General features: G+C 43.1%; 1 protein-coding gene across 1 annotated transcript in view; it reads right to left on the minus strand.

The window, feature by feature from the left end:
* The window catches only part of zc3h7bb (zinc finger CCCH-type containing 7Bb), a 36,247-nt gene extending 23,936 nt beyond the window's left edge, over positions 1-12,311 (minus strand). Inside the window, exons 1-9 of the mRNA XM_037691559.1 lie at positions 12,105-12,311; positions 10,610-10,671; positions 10,502-10,538; positions 6,089-6,286; positions 4,114-4,272; positions 3,777-3,917; positions 3,653-3,695; positions 3,330-3,568; positions 2,970-3,255 (exon numbers count right to left, since the gene is read on the minus strand). Coding sequence (XP_037547487.1) covers positions 2,970-3,255; positions 3,330-3,568; positions 3,653-3,695; positions 3,777-3,917; positions 4,114-4,272; positions 6,089-6,286; positions 10,502-10,538; positions 10,610-10,668 — 1,162 coding nt within the window. The 5' untranslated portion in view covers positions 10,669-10,671; positions 12,105-12,311. The remainder of the gene's footprint in view (positions 1-2,969; positions 3,256-3,329; positions 3,569-3,652; positions 3,696-3,776; positions 3,918-4,113; positions 4,273-6,088; positions 6,287-10,501; positions 10,539-10,609; positions 10,672-12,104) is intronic.
* Between the last annotated feature and the right edge of the window lie 6,713 nt (positions 12,312-19,024).

Consider the following 19,024-nt stretch of genomic DNA (forward strand, 5'->3'; position numbering starts at 1 on the left):
ATGAAGAACCTCAGCTTACCTGCAGTGAGGAGAACAATCAAGGACAACATACAGTGGACGTCAATGAAGAGGAAGTAGGAGACACTAACGCAGTAAATTCTGAGAATGATCCTTCGCCTGCTCCTGAAAATGCAGAGGCTGAGAGACAGCACACTGAGAACACCATCATAAAGACAGGTCAAATTGTGACGTTCAGAAATACAGAAGGTGTCTCACAAAAAGCAAAAGTGTTGGGACGTGCCGGCAAAGCAACTGGTAAATACAAGAACTGGTTTAACTTGGAGCTGCTTGAGCTGTAGAAGTGGCTGGCAACAGTGAATCAGCTGATCTGTCACAGTTGGAGGATCTTCATGTCCAGGCAAATGTTCATGAAACGGATACACACGAGGATGTTTTTGTGATTAAGGACATGTCGTTTGATGAAGCAAAGGAAAATGAAATAAAAAGCTGGAAACAGAATCAAGTGTTTGAAGAAATTGAGGACAAAGGTGTGTCTCCACTCGTTGGGTGTGCACTCTGAAAGAGTGAACATGGATTAGCACCAAAAGCAAGGCTTGTTGCACGAGGACTTGAGGAGCTACAAGTTTCTGATCTACAAAAGGACTCACCAACCTGTGCTTCAGAGTCACTGAGACTCCTGGTAGCAGTTATATGTCAAACAATGGCTCAATGGACATTAAATCTGCCTTCTTACAAGGAATGGGACTGTCCAGAGACTACGGCTGCAACTAACGATTATTTCAATAATCGATTCATCTCCGTGGTTCTCCTGTGTCGTGTCGGTGATTTTCAAAGCTGCATGCTTCTCAGTTTTTATCTTTGTGAAGTTCTCCCACTCTTTGGAGGACTTGGGTCAAACAGTTTTCGCTGCGTCGGTCATTTGTAAAATTGACTTAATTTCCTTTGAAAACAGCCTCTGCTCTCCTCCCCCCTCGCTCTGTTCAACTCGCGCTGCAGAGGTTTTTTTTCAAACTTTATTCAGTCAGTCAGCATTGACAATGAACTGCCCGTGAACAAAACGAAACGGCTCCGCAGCGCCGTGAAAGACGCATAATCGCGCGACACAACGAATCGATAACGAAATTTGTTGCCAACACTTTTAATCATGGATTTTTATCGATTCGTTGTTGCAGCCCTACCAGAGACATTTTCATCAAACCTCCCCCAGAGGCCAATAGCACAGGCATGCTTTGGAAACTGAGAACATGTGTGTATGGATGGTCGTGAAGCGCATAATAGTTTTTCCTATGTGGGTGTGGATCTTGTTGCTGAGGGTAAGAAGGTACACATGCACCAAGACACGTACATTCAGCTCCTGCAGCCCCTACACCTCTCGCCCTCACGAGCAGCAGAGTCAGCTTCGCCCCTCACTGAAAAGGAGAGAGCAGCTCAGATCGAAGATAGGCCAACTTCTGTGGGTGGCGAGACAGAGCAGGCCTGATGTCATGTTTGATGCTAGTAATTTAGCATCTAGTCTCAAACAGGCTACAGTACAGACCATCAGTGAAGCTAACAGAGTTGTGTGTAAACTCAAGACCAAGTCAGTTGAACTGAGTTTTCAACACCAGGAAGAAAACAGTAACTTAAAGATGGTTACACTCACAGATGCATCTTTTGGAAATCTTTCAGATGGGGGCACTCAGGGTGGGCACCTCATTGTTTTAATGGGTGACAATGGGTGGTTCTCTCCCATTTCATGGCAGTCAAAGAGAATTAAGAGAGTTGTTAGAAGCACACTTGCAGGTGAAACACTAGCTATGTCTGAAGGGATTGATAATGCCGTTTTTCTTTCCACACTGTTTTCTGAACTCAATGCTGGTAGTACTGCTTGTCCTCCACCCATAGTCTGTGTCTCTGATAATTTCTCTCTTGTACTTCAGTCAACTAAGTTTGTTGCAGAGAAAAGGCTACGCTTGGAAATCAGTTCGATTAAAGAACTGATTCAAACTATGAAAGTTCATCAAGTGTTGTGGTCTCAAACAAAAGACCAACTCGCAGACTGTTTAACAAAAAGGAGCATCTACAACCTCACTACTTACGGCTCTTTATGAAGGACGTTGGACTGTTCAATAAATTAATTCACCAGTTGTTTCACACTCTTTCATGTTGAAACTGTTCTAACAAAATCCTTAGTGGCTGTGCTTTACCATGAGTCTTATACAAGCATTGTTTTTTTTTAATATTATTATTATTTGTTTTTGTTTAAAGAAAAGTGGGAGATTTGTTACTCCTTTGTTTTGTTTAGTTTGCATGCCAATCCACTAGGGGGCACTGTCATGCCAGTAGCACATGGGAATGTGGTTTACACTCTTCTTCTGTGGTGTCAGTGTTGTTGAGCTGTGATGAGCATGGTGGAATAAAGTTCTACAGGATCCAAAAGGAGAAGGTATTTTTATTGACCAACACCTGCCAGTTCTGTGAGTTTATCCTGACAGAACTTCTGACTTTGCTGCAAAACTTTCCCTCCATTTGCAGAAAGCAGCAGCTGGAAGCAGTGTTGACTTCAGGGAGGTGCACTGATGACTTTTGGGTAACGTAGTTCTTTAGACTGGCAAAACAGTGTAGGCGTAATGAAAGAAAACTACAAAATGGTGGCTTTTAAAAAAACAAAATTATGTACAGCACTGTACGGCTACAAACCGCGATAGAGCGAGTCTGCGAAAGCCAAACCGCGAAGTAGCGAGGGACTACCGTACCTGGTCATTTATTTATTGAGGAAAATGATCCAACGTTACATATTTGTGAGTGGTAAAAGTTTGTGAACCCCTAGGACTATCAGTTAATTTGAAGGTGAAATTAGTCAGGTGTTTTCAATTAATGAGATGATGTGACATGCTGAATTTATTATTGAATTTATTAGCATCAATTTTTATAAACCCCAACTAAAAAATAAAACATTGTCTATTTAAGATCATCCAATGTGTTATGACAACCTACAGACACAATAAAGAAAATAAGAGATAACTAACCTGGGAGAGTGTACTCGGACAGAGAGTCGAGCCCTCCAGGAGCAGCTCCCATTCCCTCTCCACTTGGAGTCTCTGAAGAAAACCGTCCCAGTGCGTCCTGCGCCTGGGTGGAGCCCTGATCACACCGGGATGTGTAAGGCTCTAAAGGGTGCATTTCACTGATGGAGGAGCCGAAGAAGGCTGGTGGAAGCTGAGAAGATGGGGCTGGAAGTCTAGGCGAGTAAGGAGGCCGGAGACCTACAGCAGTATTGGGAAGGTTGGTGGGGATAGCTCCCTGAACTGGACTCTGGAGAGGACAGCACACATTTAACCATAATGAATCCAAACACAGAAATCCTGTTTTCTCTTTAACTTACTTACCTCACTGACTTTCTTTGGCATACATTCCAAAATGCTGTCCAGCTCGTCCTTCATGACACTGCTGCAGTCCTCCATGTGCTCCGACACGGGGACGGAGTACGGCATAGGGGGCAGAGCCTGGCTGCTGGGGCTCTCCGACAGCTCAGTGCACGAGGTCACAACAGTGGTTGTTGGGTCGTCACTGACTGGGATGGGCGTGGCCAGAGGAGCAGGGATGCACTGCGCGTTGGACAGGTCACCTGAAGCAGCAGAATGAAAGATAAGAACGAAAATGTTGGAATACGGACGCGAACAGAGCATTTCATGGTACAGAGTGGACATACCTGACCCCATGTCCCCCAGAGACTCCAAACCATTGGAAGACATCTAAAGAAAACAACAGCTTTCAGTTCACACATTATATTGTTTAACTCCTCAACGAGACACTAAAAGGGTGTCAGCATTTACTTCTCCAGGGGGTGGGGATGTCTCCCCGTGACCCTCTCCTTCTGTGGACGCAGACTCCGTCTGCAGACTGACATAAGCTTTACGACCCTTCAGGCCCAGTTTGTTGGCCAGATCCTGTGCTAGGTCAATAACCTGCTGATCCTGCAAGACCAATTACAAACACAAACCACCACTGAGACAAGCATGACACCCTCTCAGATAAATTTATACATGGATCAGTAACTACTCATCAACATAAATTAACTCCAGTTTATGCCCATTTTATACGACTGTTAACTCAAGAACTTACATGACTATAAAATCTGAGGGAGGATTTGTTTAAATGGTGAAAACTTACATGTGGCGCAGCGAGGAGACATTTTGTTCCGCTCTCGTACCCCTCCCTGAGTCGTCCCAGCTCCCTAAGGCAGAGAGCTTTTCTGTACAAAGCCCTGCGGCTGCCCTCCGATACGCACAGTGCACTCTCACAGTCCTGAACACCCCGCTCATACTCTCTCTGAGGGAACATAATGAACACACAAACCCACTGTGAACAAAAAGGGGTGCCTGCAATTTCAAACAGTGGCTTGGACTAAACATTTAGCACGACTATCTGCAGTTGTAACAAATTTAAAGCAGTTGCTCTCGACAGAAACTGCAGTGACAAACCAGAATATAGGTACACTGTGAACATTACAAATCAGGCCTGGTAATATTTAGATGTTCCCATTTCTCCACCAGGGAAACTCACAAAGCAAAGCCTGAAGAAATGTACAGACCAGGGTGAGTGTTTAAATGTAAAAAACGGAGCTCCCGTCGATGGAATGCGTCACAAACGCCCCTAAATAAAGTAGAGGTGGAGAAATGTGTTTGACATGCTGCCCTCTGTCAGAGCTGCGCACAAGAGGCACCAAACCTGCGTGAGGGGTCATTTACAGAGCTCATAAGGAACCACGTGAATATAATATATATTGTTTTATTACTGCAAAGCACAAGCGGAACATCTGGAGCAGTATCATCTTTATCGTTTGCCAAGACTGCACTGTCTTAACAGAAAAGAACATGAGGAAAAGAGAGAGGACTAGAAGGAAAGAGAATCAAGAGATCTTAAAGAGGGAAGACGACAAACTGTGAAGGCAGCACCGCTGCCCTGCAGCACTCCTCCAGGACCTCCTCCAGGACCTCAAGGGGCAACTTTGAAGTTAGTTCAGTGCGTCACTTTACCTCCTTTGTTAACGTTGATGTTTGTGCAGAAATATTGGTGTCAGTTTAAACAAGGTCTCATAAACGATTGTTAAATGAACAGAAGTCAGTTCTGTCTGCTAAAGTGACGTGTAAACGAGTGAGCTGGAGTTTCTGCACCCCCTCCAAGTGACGTCTGAACGGACTGAGAGCTGTGACTGTGTGAGAGGTGGGTACACCCGGAACAGGTCTCAGTCCGCCAAACAACCACAGAGACAAATCACACACAACCATTCACTCTGTCACATCTGGGGACAATTCAGTCATCAATTAACTGTTTTTGGTCTGTGGGAGGAAAAACCCATGCCAGCACGAGGAGAGCATGCTACATTTCTCTGGGTAGACGGTTAGTCAGCTTTAGTGTTTGGATGGATCCTTCTTTGTGAAACGTTTCGTGTTTCGTCGACCTGACTCAACCTTGTTAGATGTAACTATCTGGATTATGAGCCTCAGGATATCAAATATATATGTTTCATACCTGTCTGCTCACAATGTTTAGAGTAAAAACATTTTCTCTAGGAAAAACGTCCCAATGTTACTGAATGTGTCACTGGAAATCAACAGCTAATCTTAGACAGGAAGTCGTTCTTGTAAAACTCAACAAAAAATAACTGCAGTATCTATTTTTAAGTCAGATTACAGTTTCCAGACAGGTTGAGTTTTGTGCACACAACTGAACCACATTGCAGATTTTGCATACCGGGGGTCTCCGTGTCCAACTGTCCCCCTCTTACATGTTGTCATTGCTAGTATCACTCAGCCCTCTGAACAGCAAGTGGCCATCAGGGCACTAACGATCCATCGTTAGGATGATGCTCCTTTATCGTGTGAACAGCTGGTTCTGGATGTCATCAACAAACTGGTTGATCCACCATGAGAAGATGCTATTTATAAGACTGAGTTTGTTGCAGCTCCTCACACTGAAGAAGACTTTTGGATAAAAGATGAAACATTACAAAGAAGAATCCGTCCAGAGGAGCTGACTTGACCTTGTTCGACTGTAATGACTCAGATTGCTAAAACCAGACGCCCAACCTCTACAATCTTTGATCAACAGAAACATGTTTGTCAACTAAATCCACGTCTCTTACCATCTGGTAGAAGGCTGCAGCCCTGTTCACGTACAGGCTCTCCAGCAGCTCGTAGGGAATGATGACGGCCTCGGCCTGTGCATAGCGAGCTACACTGATTGCCTCTCCGTACTGCTGAGCTCCCTGACGCCAGTCTCCATCCCGGAAACAAGAATTACCCTCGTCCAGCAAGTTGCACACTAACTGCGTCAGAAATGCCTGAAAGAACATGAAAACAAGTGCAGAAACAAAATAAATAATGGGGTTGAACGTCAAGTGAGAAAGGTTGACATAAGCAAACAGTGAGTGAGTTACACGAGATGGACACAAAGCAAAGTTAAAGAAAGGAAGACCAGTCTGACGTCTAGTGAGTTACAATGTTTTAGCAACGGTCTCGACAACTTGTGAGTGGGAGGCTGGAGTCATTTCTCAACATCAACACAGACATGTTGTGTGCGTTGAACATGTTGGTGAACACAGACTGTTTAAAATGAACCTGCAGAACTGTGCATGAAAAGAGTTATGAAGTCCTAATCAGCAGCAGCTGTCAATCAATTTGTAGAGCCAGATAACGTACATGTTCAAGAATCTAATAAAGAATTATTTCACAATGAATTTATCTTTTTTCTTATTGCAGCAGTCCCAGATGAATGAATGCAGCTCAGAAACATCACACTGTTTTCTCTAACTACAGACAATATCATGAAATCTGATCCACATCAAAAGCATCATATTTTGTGCATTTGAATCATCCCGCAGCGCCAGTTCTGCTTACCAAAAGTGGCCCACCTGGCGGCTCGCATTCCACGCCCGGCTCCAAGCCAGCGAGCCGGGCTTCTTACCCATTTAAAGTTTGAGAATAGGTTGAGACCGTTTCGGTCCCAAGACCTCTAGTCATTCGCTTTACCGGATAAAACTGCGAGGCTCCGAGCGCCAGCTATCCTGGGGGAACTTCAGAGGGAACCAGCTACTAGATGGTTCGATTAGTCTTTCGCCCCTATACCCAGGTCGGACGACCGATTTGCACGTCAGGACCGCTGCGGGCCTCCACTAGAGTTTCCTCTGGCTTCGCCCTGCCCAGGCATAGTTCACCATCTTTCGGGTCCTACCGCGCGCGCTCTTGCTCCACCTCCCCGACGGGGCGGGCGAGGCGGGCCGGTGGTGCGGTGGCGCAACTGGTAGAGCTGCTGACTCTCAGCGAGCAGGTTCCTGGTTCAAACCCCGGTACAGGGGCCTTTCTGGGTGGAGTTTGCATGTTCTCTCCGTGCATGCGTGGGTTTTCTCCGGGTACTCCAGTTTCCTCCCACAGACCAAAAACATGCATGTTAGACTGACTGGTGACTCTAAATTGTCCCTAGGTGAGAGTGAGAGAGTGAATGGTTGTTTGTCTCGTTTGTCTCTATGTGGCCCTGTGATGGACTTGCGACCTGTCCAGGGTGTACCCCGCCCCTCGCACAGTGATTGATGGACATGGGCACCAGCGACCCCCGTGACCCAAAATGGAATAAACGGGTAAAGAAAATGGATGGATGGGTGGTTTTAATCCTTTAACTTTATACTATTCATGTTCCCCAGGAGGAAATCAACCACCTTTTCTAACTGATTCAAAATACTGTTTGTAAATATTTTCCCACAAAAACCTAGAGTCTTTTTAAAGCTGTCTCAGCCTGAAATATCTATTTAAATTACTCTTTTTTAACGGTTTGTTTTTTTTGTTTAAAAACTCTTCACAAGTTTTTCTAATTGACAAAATATTTATTTTACGGTAAATTTTAAAAAAGTATAATTTCCTCCATTAGTGCCCTCTGGTCCACATCCTCCTCTGTTCTCCAGAGTTCAGAAGTGATGCCTGGTTCTGTTGGTCCAGTCAGAGGGATTCTGCAGAGTCAGACCTACTAGTGAGGCTCGGTCTACTCTTCTAAAACAAATCATGATCCTCTCCTCTGTCCGAGAGGTTCTGACTGTGGTTCAGTCCTCTGGGTCTGCAGCTCCTCCTCGCGTTCAAAAACAGTCTCATTGCTTTGATTCAAACACACAAACTGATAAAACTACACACCAAACACACTAAACTACATCTGAACTACAAAACCCAAACACGCTAAATATCACAAATCTCTCAAACCTCATGACTCACTCCCGCTCTCGCTGTGACTTTATCGCAACAAACTCCATTCAACTTTTGTGTCTTTTTCTTCTTCCTATAATTTTTTTTGGTGCTTGACAAATAACTTTGAGCCTCCAACAGAAAGGAGGGAGATGGTTGTTTACTGGTTCGGTGGGGGTGAGAAGTGAAAGTGGCGGGTGATGAGTGGGTTTTGTCCCTGAAACTGCCCGTCTTTGCTGCAGCCTCTCGCTCACGTTTTAGATATGACGATGGTTTTCACAAAAGACGTGGCGTGGATTAAACTCTGGTTTTACTTGGACTATCAACACGATTTGAAAACTTGTGTAGTTTGAAGTCTGTACTTTTGACAAATTAAAACGGAGTCTCTAAGAGGCTTAGTCTTCCCCTCTAGAGCGACTGAAATCACTTACAGTGTCTTGTGAAAGTATTCATCCCCCTTGAACTTTTCAACCTTTTGCCACATTTCAGGCTTCAAACATAACAATATAAAATTTTAATTTTTTTGTGAAGAATCAACAACAAGTGGGACACAATCGTGAAGTGGAATGAAATTTATTGGATGTGTCAAACTTTTTTAACAAATAAAAAACTGAAAAGTGGGGCGTGCAATATTATTGGGCCCCTTTACTTTCAGAGCAGCAAACTCAGTCCAGAAGTTCAGTGAGGATCTATGAATGATCCAGTGTTGTCCCAAATGACTGATGATGATCAATAGAATCCACCTGTGTGTAATCAAGTCTCTGTATAAATGCACCTGCTCTGTGATAGTCTCAGGGTTCTGTTCAAAGCTCAGAGAGCATCATGAAGACCAAGGAACACACCAGGCAGCTCCGAGATACTGTTGTGGAGAAGTTTAAAGCCGGATTTGGATACAAAAAGATTTCCCAAGCTTTAAACATCCCAAGGAGCACTGTGCAAGCAATCACATTGAAATGGAAGGAGTATGAGACCACTGCAAATCTACCAAGACCCGGCCGTCCCTCTAAACTTTCATCTGGAACAAGGAGAAGTCTGATCAGAGATGCAGCCAAGAGGCCCATGATCACTCTGGATGAACTGCAGAGATCTACAGCTGAGGTGGGAGAGTCTGTCCATAGGACAACAATCAGTCGTACACTGCACAAATCTGGCCTTTATGGAAGAGTGGCAAGAAGAAAGCCATTTCTCAAAGATATCCATAAAAAGTGTTGTTTAAAGTTTGTCACCTGGGAGACACCAAACATGTGGAAGAAGGTGCTCTGGTCACATGAAACCAAAATCCAACTGTTTGGCCACAATGCAAAACGATATGTTTGGAGTAAAAGCAACACAGCTCATCACCCTGAACACACCATCCCCACTGTCAAACATGGTGGTGGCAGCATCATGGTTTGGGCTTGCTTTTCGTCAGCAGGGACAGGGAAGATGGTCAGAATTGATGGAAGATGGATGGAGCCAAATACAGGACCATTCTGGAAGAAAACCAGTTTGAGTCTGCAAGAGACCTGAGACTGGGACGGAGATTTATCTTCCAACAAGACAATGATCCAAAACATAAAGACACATCTACAATGGAATGGTTCACAAATAAACGTATCCAGGTGTTGGAATGGCCAAGTCAAAGTCCAGACCTGAATCCAATCCAGAATCTGTGGAAAGAGCTGAAGACTGCTGTTCACAAACGCTCTCCATCCAACCTCACTGAGCTCGAGCTGTTCTGCAGGAAGAATGGGCAGAACTTCAGTGTCTCCATGTTCAAACCTGATGGAGACAAACCCCAAGAGACTTGCAGCTGGAACTGCAGCTGGAACTGCAGCAAGAGGCGGAGCTACAAAGTATTAACGCAAAGGGGGCCCAATAATATTGCACGCCCCACTTTTCAGTTTTTTATTTGTTAAAAAAGTTTGACACATCCAATAAATTTCATTCCACTTCACGACTGTGTCTCACTTGTTGTTGATTCTTCACAAAAAATTTAAATTTTATATTTTTATGTTTGAAGCCTGAAATGTGGCAAAAGGTTGAAAAGTTCAAGGGGCCAAATACTTTCACAAAGCACTGTAGATGATGCTGGCGCGTCGATTGACTCCAAAGGAAAAGAACCATCATTCAAAGTAGGCGGTGCCAGACACGTGAGTGTCTACAGGCTGTGTGCCGCCTGTTATTCAATTCAATAATACTTTATTAATCCCAGAGGGAAATTCAACATCTATTGAGAAGATAGTTTTAGTGGAACAAACTGGGTTGTTGCTCTTGACGCAAGGTGGATGTAAATTGTGCACAATACATTTTTTAAGTGGAAAAAAGTGAGACAAATGCTAAATGCTTACCTCATAACTGTCCGGCTCTGGGAAAGGTAACGACGACCTGGTGAACAGAAAAAGTTATAAAAAAGTTCATGCAACTGAAGTGTCATTTAGATCTTTCTGTTCACTTACTGGATAAAGCTCGTGGCCTTCTGGATCTCCTCTCTTCGTTTCTGTCGTTCGGGATCCATCACCTAAGGACAGAGACATGTTTCACTGACAACTGCTGAAAACTCACCAGAGTGAGCTCCAGTCATGTTGGTTCTGTCAGACACATCCAGCACCAGCACCAGCCATAAATACAGCAGAAGAAAAGACTGCTGTGAACATCTGTTAACAAGGTCTGCCACAGAAGTGAGCTAAGCAGTCTGAACCAAGCATAGCACCGGCTGAATGTGACTGTCACATGGGCTCTAAAATAGTCTTGAAAACACAACGATAATTTTCATTATTATTCTCGTAGTTTCTCCGTCTTTCAGCCGCTTTGTTCATTCAACTTACTGGCAAATACTTGTTCTCATTAACACCCTAACAAAAGAGCACAAGTTTCAGCATGCTTGAAGCAAATTGGAATAAAAGTCAAAGTTTTTGTGCATCCAAAAAGCATTGTGCAAAATATGCAAGTTATTCTGAAACAGTGCTAATTAGAAGACCTACTTTAACAATACTCTGCACCATATAAAGCTGGAATACAGAAAGTCTCTGAGGAAACGCAGTGAGACATAAATAGAAAATAACCTAGTTTTTTGTGTGTGTTTTTTACTACTATGCACATTGTACCTCAAATTTGGATGCAAGTAGTTTTTATTTTTCCCAGAAATGGCAAAAGCTTAAACCTAATTTTGGATTTGTTTAAATGAACAGGATACAGATATTTTAATTTGTCCTAACCCTTCAAAGTACCAGGACAACGCCAACAGTTTCTTGCAGTTCACTAGTTTTTGAAAGTGTCCGGCTCTATGTAACAAGGTTAAGTCAGATCATCTGGCCGGATTCTTGGACCCGACAGATTTTTCTACCTGGATTGAGTTTTCAGCTCTAAAATGTAAAACTTGTTGAGCTGTGCGAAGTGGCGGCCGCTCACTAAGATGACTGCAGACCGAACAAATAATGCACACCATCTAATGGCATTCAGTCATTTCTGTCAACATGGGCAGCAATCATCAGATAACGACATGAAATATTCTTGATTTTTCAACAACAAACCGGAACATGCCAGCGTGCATGTGCAGCTAAACAACAGAGGCGCTCGTTTTTCACGCACACTTTTATACAAGTCCACTGGTAATTTAGATTACAATAAAAGACTGTCATAAAAAGACAAATCTTCCATCGATTAAAATCTAATCGCCCTGAAGAATCGCTGCCCGAGTTTACCTGCTCCGGAAGTTAGCCAGCTAACGCTACATGCTAACCCGGGCTACAAGCTAACGAGTCAAAATGAGCGTTCCTGAAAAGACGAGTCGAAGGAAGAGCAGCTACCACCCTGCTTTAACTCTCAGTCCCTCACAGCCCGCTCCATCCATGATCTGAGGTTAATTTGCATATGAGCCCAGAATGATTAACTAGTAACCAGGTAAGTTGGTGGACAGTATTAGCCGAACCTGCACTCAGCATGAAGCCTCACCAAGAGATGCTGCGCTTTGTCAGATCAGGAGTCTCCGCACGGAGTCTTGACGGTAAAGAGGAAACTACGCAGGAGTGTCAGCCAGTAAGCAGACGCATGTTTGTACGATGGCCGGGCCACTGGTGAGCGGACGGACCTCCTGAGCTACATATGCTAGCTGTTTCAGCTACTGTTGCATCCAGCACGTTACTGAGACGAGTGCGGCCACAAGATGGCAGAAAAACTCCTAATGGGGTCAAATCTGCCAGTAGTTGTTACACACAAGCTTATTTACATACCGTTGCAAGTCCTTGGGTTCAAGCGATAACGTATAAAGTAACTTGTTGTGTCTAAAATAAAACAAGCACCATTTTACAATGAAACAAATGGGGTCGAGTTATCGAACTTACGTTGAGAAAACGCCGACCGGAAGTGTTTTATCTTACGTCCAACGCGCATGCGCGAGGATGGCCACTGTAAACAAAAACAACGAACACACGTATTCAACTTTATTTATAAAGCCCTTAAAAACAACAACAAAAACACCGCTGGCTGCACAAAAAAATAAAAGAACAACGTGAAATACAACAATTCAAAATCCATAAGAGCAAACATAAAAAATAAATAAATAAAAACAATAATAATAATAAAAAGAACTGTTAAAATCATGAAAACAACAAAGAACAAGTCAGTAAAAGCCAACATGTAAAACGGAGTTAAAAACCGAAGAGGAAAATGCGTGTTTTAAGAAAATATTTGTAGAAATAAAGGTTGAAAGAATTTAAAAACAGGAAGTCAATCAAGCTGTCATGCGCAAAAACAGCTCAGTGGCACGCGCGTGACTGTGGGGTTGTGTGGGAACATGGATATCCTGGAGTGACATACCAAAACCAACACCCTGAACTGAATTTATGGGTTATATTACACCAAAATAATAGAGTAGTAAAGGAACCACCTTGTGATATGCATCTACTTGTTTTATTCTTTTACTTACTGTTCATGTTGTTTATTGAGAAAAGCATGGTCTCTAGCTAACTTACTGAAGCTTGTCCTCTCTTAAATTTGTATTTACAGATTTTTTTAAAAATGCATAAAACCTGTAAAAAAAAGAACACATTATAAATTTGTATTTTTGAACTACTGGTACTGTGGGGCAAGAGCATGAAGACAGTGGAAAAACACTAACTAACACAAAATAAATCCATCTGGAAATAAACTGGGAGCCAAAGTGACTGAAAAATGGGTGCTCTGCTCTAGTTTTCTCAGTTAGGTACAAAAATACCCATCAGAGACACTCCCTCCATCTCCCTGTTCAGTAACTCTGCTGCCTGTTGTGGAGTCTTTGCAGATACATATATGATGGCGTCATCTGCATACATCTGACATTTGACGTATTTGCAACTGTCCGGTAAGTCGTTAATGTATAATCAGAAAAGCAACGGACCTAAGATGGAACCCTGTGGAACTCCCATTATACATTTTCAAAGGCCAGAGTTCATTCCATTAATTTTGACACACTATTTTCTATTTTTTTAGATATGAGCTAAACCAACTGGTAGCTAACTGGGAGAAGTTATATTTACTAAGTTTATGGAGGAGCATGTCATGATTCACTGTATCGAAGGCTTTTCTCAAGTCCAGGAACACGGCTCCAACTACCTTACCATCATCTAGAGATCTTTTAATATTGTCTGTAAGGTCGGAGGTAGCCAGTTCTGTTGAATAACCAAAACGAAACCCAAACTAGACTGGACAATTAAGCTGTTTTTTTTTCTAAATAACTAATCCGCTGCTCTGCTACTGCTTTTCCATCACTTTGGATATTGCTGGTAAAAGACTTATTGGTCTATAGTTACTGACTTGCTCAGAGTCACCAGATTTCACAACTGGAGTCGCAAGTCCTGTTTTGAAGGAATCAGGAAATTGTCCTTTTGTAAAAGATACATTTATGAAGTGGGTTATAGGGTTTGGCAAAACGGTATGTTTCTTTATAAACTCTGTATCTTTCCCAAAAACATCTTTAGCTTTTTTTTTTATATACCGTATGTCCCTCCACGTTCCCTGAGGTCAGCGGACCAGTTGCTCCTCACAGTTCCAGGAACTCGTCTTAAGCGCAGAGGTGACAGGGCCTTCTCTGTAGCAGGACCAAGACTTTGGAATGAGTTACCTCTGCTTGTCAGACAGGCCCCTCCCTCTCGGTTTTCAAGTCCTGTTTAAAAAACCACTACTATTCAGTAGCTTTCAACACCAGATGATCTGTGTTTTGATCCTGTATGCTCCACACTGGTTAGTCGTCATTATCTGCATCGTTTTTATGTCTATATTCTGATTTACCTCATTTTGTATTTTGCTTTGTGTGTTACCTGTTGTTCTGTCTGTACAGCACTTTGGTTGGCCTTGTTGCTGTTTTAAGTGCTCTATAAATAAAATGGTATGGTATGCTGAGTTTTACAAAGACTGATCTTGTTAAAAGGAAAAGCAACAGATGTATCAATAACTGAACTCTCTGTTGGATCTATGGGATTAAAATTTATTGCCAATTCAGCACCTCACACTGAGGAAGTCTCTCGGATGAGAGACGAAACATTTCTACATTTTTTTGCTTTGTTTTGATTTTTTTGAATGTCCAGAGGACCAGACTGAACTTTTTTGGGTACTGCCACTTCGTCTACTGATTTAATAAAATAATAATTAAAAGCATTTGCCGTTATTGTCGAGTCCAATATTGTGTGTCCCTTAATGTTCAGCTGAGTTCACCTTTTTTCTGAGTTATATCTTTTTTCGTAAGTTTGTTGAAATGTGACCAATGAGAGGAGCTCCGGCCTCCTGAATCGAGAATCAGTTCAGTCAAATATGCTGCTTTTGCTTTTCTTAGACAACTAACCACTTTATTTCTAAGACCTTTAAACATGAGAATGTCTGTGTTCAGATTAGTTCTCAGAGATTTTTTTCAATGCCAAGTCCCTCTTTGTCATCAGCTGATGTAACTCACTATTAATCCATGGCAGTGAAGGCTTTTTCTGCTTACTTTTAATTGGCTTTGTACATTTATGAATTATCTTTACAAGCGATTCTGTAAGAACAACAGGTATTGGGGTCATGGCTCAGTGGGATTAACCAGTATAAATAAAGGTTGAATGTGCTTGTAAAGTCAAATCCCAGTCCACATCCTGTATTTCACTGTCAAATTGCTTTATCTCACTCCTTCTGATCCCCGTGTGGTGGACAACAACGTCTGATCGAAAACAAAACCTCGATAGACTTTTTTTTGACAATTTTCTGATAATTACAGTGCAGTTGTGATCCGATAATCCCGTAATAAGATTATAAGTTTTTGTTACACACTCAGGTTTATTAGTGAAGATTAAATCAACGAGTGTGCTTCTTTTTTGATATTCTTGTGGGAGTTTTGATCATTTGATGTAATGTATATTTGGATGCAGTTGTTTTTCATTTCAATTTACTTTCTCCAATTAATGTTAAAATCACCAAAAATAATATTTTCACTTTTCCAGTTTAACTGTTTAAGAAATTCATCTAAATTTTGATAAAATGGCACTTTAAAAAAAATAAAATGACACATTAAATGATGAAGGACTGTACAAAACAACAACAGAAAAGTTCATCTTAGGCGATAAAACAATATTCACAGCCAAACCTTCCGGTCCACAAGTGTGCACGTTGATTTTAGAGCAGTTGAGGGTGTCCCTGATGTAAATAAGAACACCCCCCCCCCCCACTTTCCCTGACAGTCTGTCTTGTCTGAGACAGACATCCAGGGACATCAAGTATGTGAGTGGGCACATGACCATTCAACCAGGTTTGAGTTGATCAGCAGGTGTTGAATCTGATCTACCTTTGAAAAAACGCTCCTCGTGTTTAAATGTCCTCCAACAATTCCTTTAAGGTTGGTGTTCTTGTCCCAGATTATTTTGTGTGATTAACAGTTTGAAAGTACGTGCAGGGGGGTTTCTGTGTGAGAAGTGTGGCTTGGTGTCATCTTTCCTCCCTTTCCTCTGTCCCATAGCGGCTCTGTGCCGGTGTGTTGGTACTCCACCGGCTGATGGCGACTTGAGATGTTCCGGCAGGATGAGGTCCCATTATTACACTTCTCCATCAGGCCAGGGGAGCCTTCCAGCCACACTGGGGGGGGGGGGTATCAAGCAACTGATTTATTGTCCCCACCAAACTTGTCTTTATCTTCTGTGTGACCTGGGTGTAGAAGTCGATTGCAGAGTGGGAATTCTCCACCTGGTGAACAGTCGCGGCTCCACCTTTAAGTTGTGTTATTGGACCTGGGTTAAGGTGTACGTACCCACTCAACAGAAGCAAGGCCAATAAGATGTTCTGCAGGCGCCCCTTGCTATTTACCTTGTGACGACTGAGCTGGTCTGGTGGATCGACTCCGTTGGCATTTTGCCAGAAGTTAGAGAAAATTACAAAAATTAATTAAATTTAGTTTTTTTAAATTAAATAACCATGTCTCAAAAAACGAAGTTGAACGCTGTCCATGTGTAGAGAAGTTTTCTCTGGGGTCGTTTGGCTCTGACTTTTCCTGAACAGGGTGCTCAGTAGCCAAAAACACAGCAAACAAACACCCACCATACCCCTTCTTTGTTGTTGGTTATGGCTTTTACGTCTCCAAATGATCGTATGGTCTTCACGATGAAACAATTACAAGGCCCAAAGGTGATGAAGAACACCCAAAACAACAGAACCAAATATAGAAATTACATCCAGGAGAAATAATGACAGATTAAACAAAATCCCATTAAAACTAGAAGAAAAGCTGGCTGGAATATGGAGCCCAAGAAAACCACATCTATTACCAGCAGCCACCTTGAATCTTGAAGATCACGTACTTTTCAAGTCCAAGGCCTCGGTCTTGCAAATGAAAATCTAGAGCCGTTATGCCTCCATTCACAGGAAAATGGGCCAAGTTCCATAATAAAAGCATGAATTAAAATCTCAAAATGATGCTGTAAAATACTGGAAAATGATTGGACTATGACTATCTCTTAAGTGATAAAAGCTGGACTTGATCACTGATTTAATTAACACATCGTTTTAAATCATTTTCCACTCTAACACCCAGGTTAGTTGACGTCTGAGTCAGATGTTGCATTAAAGGACTCAGATCAGAATGGACTTTCAAGGATTCAAAGTTCATTTGTCGTACACACCCACATGTGGTGGAACGAAATTGTACTGGAACTCACAGGGTCCCAGTTACATCCAACAAAAGTATTAAAATGTAAAAAAAACAGTAATAAGATCTAAGATATGAACTAAGAAAAACATCAACTGAAAATACACTAAGCACTAATAGTATAAAAACAATACGCCAAACAGCAGCACGAACATGAGTCTGTGTGAGCAGATGAGCACGCATGAACACAGCAACATGAAACAGATCAGCAGCAACATGAAACAGATCAGCAGCAACATGAAACAGATCAGCAGCAACATGAAACAGATCAGCAGCAACAATATGTGATTATTCATGAGTCTAACAGCCTCAGGGTAGAAGCTGTTCCTCAGTCTAGTGGTTCTACACTTAATGCTCCTCAACCTCCTTCCTGAGGGGAGCGAGGCAAAAAGTGTGTGTGCTGGGTGAGTGGGGTCCTTCATGATGCAGGTGGCCCTCTTCCTGCATCTGGAGGTGTAGATGTCTGTGATGGTGGGGAGACTGACTCCAACATCTTCTGTGCAGCCTTCACCACTCTCTGCAAAGCTTTTCTTTCTGCAGCTGTGCAGCCTCCATGCCACACGTTGATGCTGGAGCACAGGATGCTCTCCACTGCACACCTGTAGAAGGAGGTGAGGACTGAGCTTCCAGACCAGCTCGTCTCAACCGTCTGAGGAAGTAGAGTCTCTGATGATCTTTCTTCATCAGGCTGGTGGTGTTGTTGCTCCAGCTGAGGTTGTTGTTCAGGTGCACACCCAAGTACTTGTAGCTGGAGACTACTTCCACTGCAGATCCTTCTATGTTCGAGGGTGGGGTGTTCCTTCTGAAGTCCACAGCCATCTCCTTCATTTTCTTCACATTGATGTGAAGGTTGTTCTTCCTGCACCAGCTCTCCAGGTGTTCCACCTCCTGCCTGTAGCTGGACTCATCATTGTTTGTGATGCAGCCCACCACCGCTGTATCATCTGCAAACTTTACAATGTGACAGCCTGGATGGGTAGCTGCACAATCATACGTGAACAGAGTAAACAGGAGGGGGCTCAAAACACAGCCCTGAGAGGAGCCAGTGCTGAGGGTTATGGTGGAGGAGGAGAGGTTGTGGATCCTCACAGATTGTGGTCTGTTTGTTAAGAAGTTTAGGATCCAGTTGCAAATGGAGGGACTTAGTCCTAGTGTGAATAGTTTGTCCATCAGGGTTTGGGGGATCATGGTCTTGAAAGCAGACATCAAGTCCACAAAGAGCATACGGCCGTAGGAGTCCTTCTGCTCCAGGTGGGTGAGCGCAGTGTGGACCACAGAGGAGATGGTGTCTTCTGTTGATTGATTCTCGCGGTTTGCGTAACTGGTGACGGTCCTCGTTGATGTTGATGGTTGTACTGATGTGGGTCATGACCAGTCTTTCGAAGCATTTAGCGACTATCAGGGTGAGGGCTACTGGCTGATAGTTATTCAGACCAGTCACTGTAGAGCTCTTTGGGACTGGGATGATGGTGGTGGTCTTCAGGCAGGTAGGAACTGTTGCCAGGGTAAGTGAGGTGTTAAAGATGTCTGCCAGCACCTCACAGAGCTGATCGGTACAGTCTTTCAGCACCTTCCTGGGAATGTTTTCTGGGCCAGTTGCCTTGTGTGGATTGATCCTCCTGAAAGTCTGGTATCTCAGGAGTGACCCAATCGAACGAGACCCGGAACGACACGAGACTCAGAGTAAAAAATAACAGTGTTTATTTATTTACAGTGATAAACTGGCTGCACA

Source organism: Nematolebias whitei, chromosome 17 (assembly GCF_014905685.2).
Source record: "Nematolebias whitei isolate Nwh7 chromosome 17, NemWhi1, whole genome shotgun sequence".
In the NCBI taxonomy this organism is placed as follows: domain Eukaryota; kingdom Metazoa; phylum Chordata; class Actinopteri; order Cyprinodontiformes; family Rivulidae; genus Nematolebias; species Nematolebias whitei.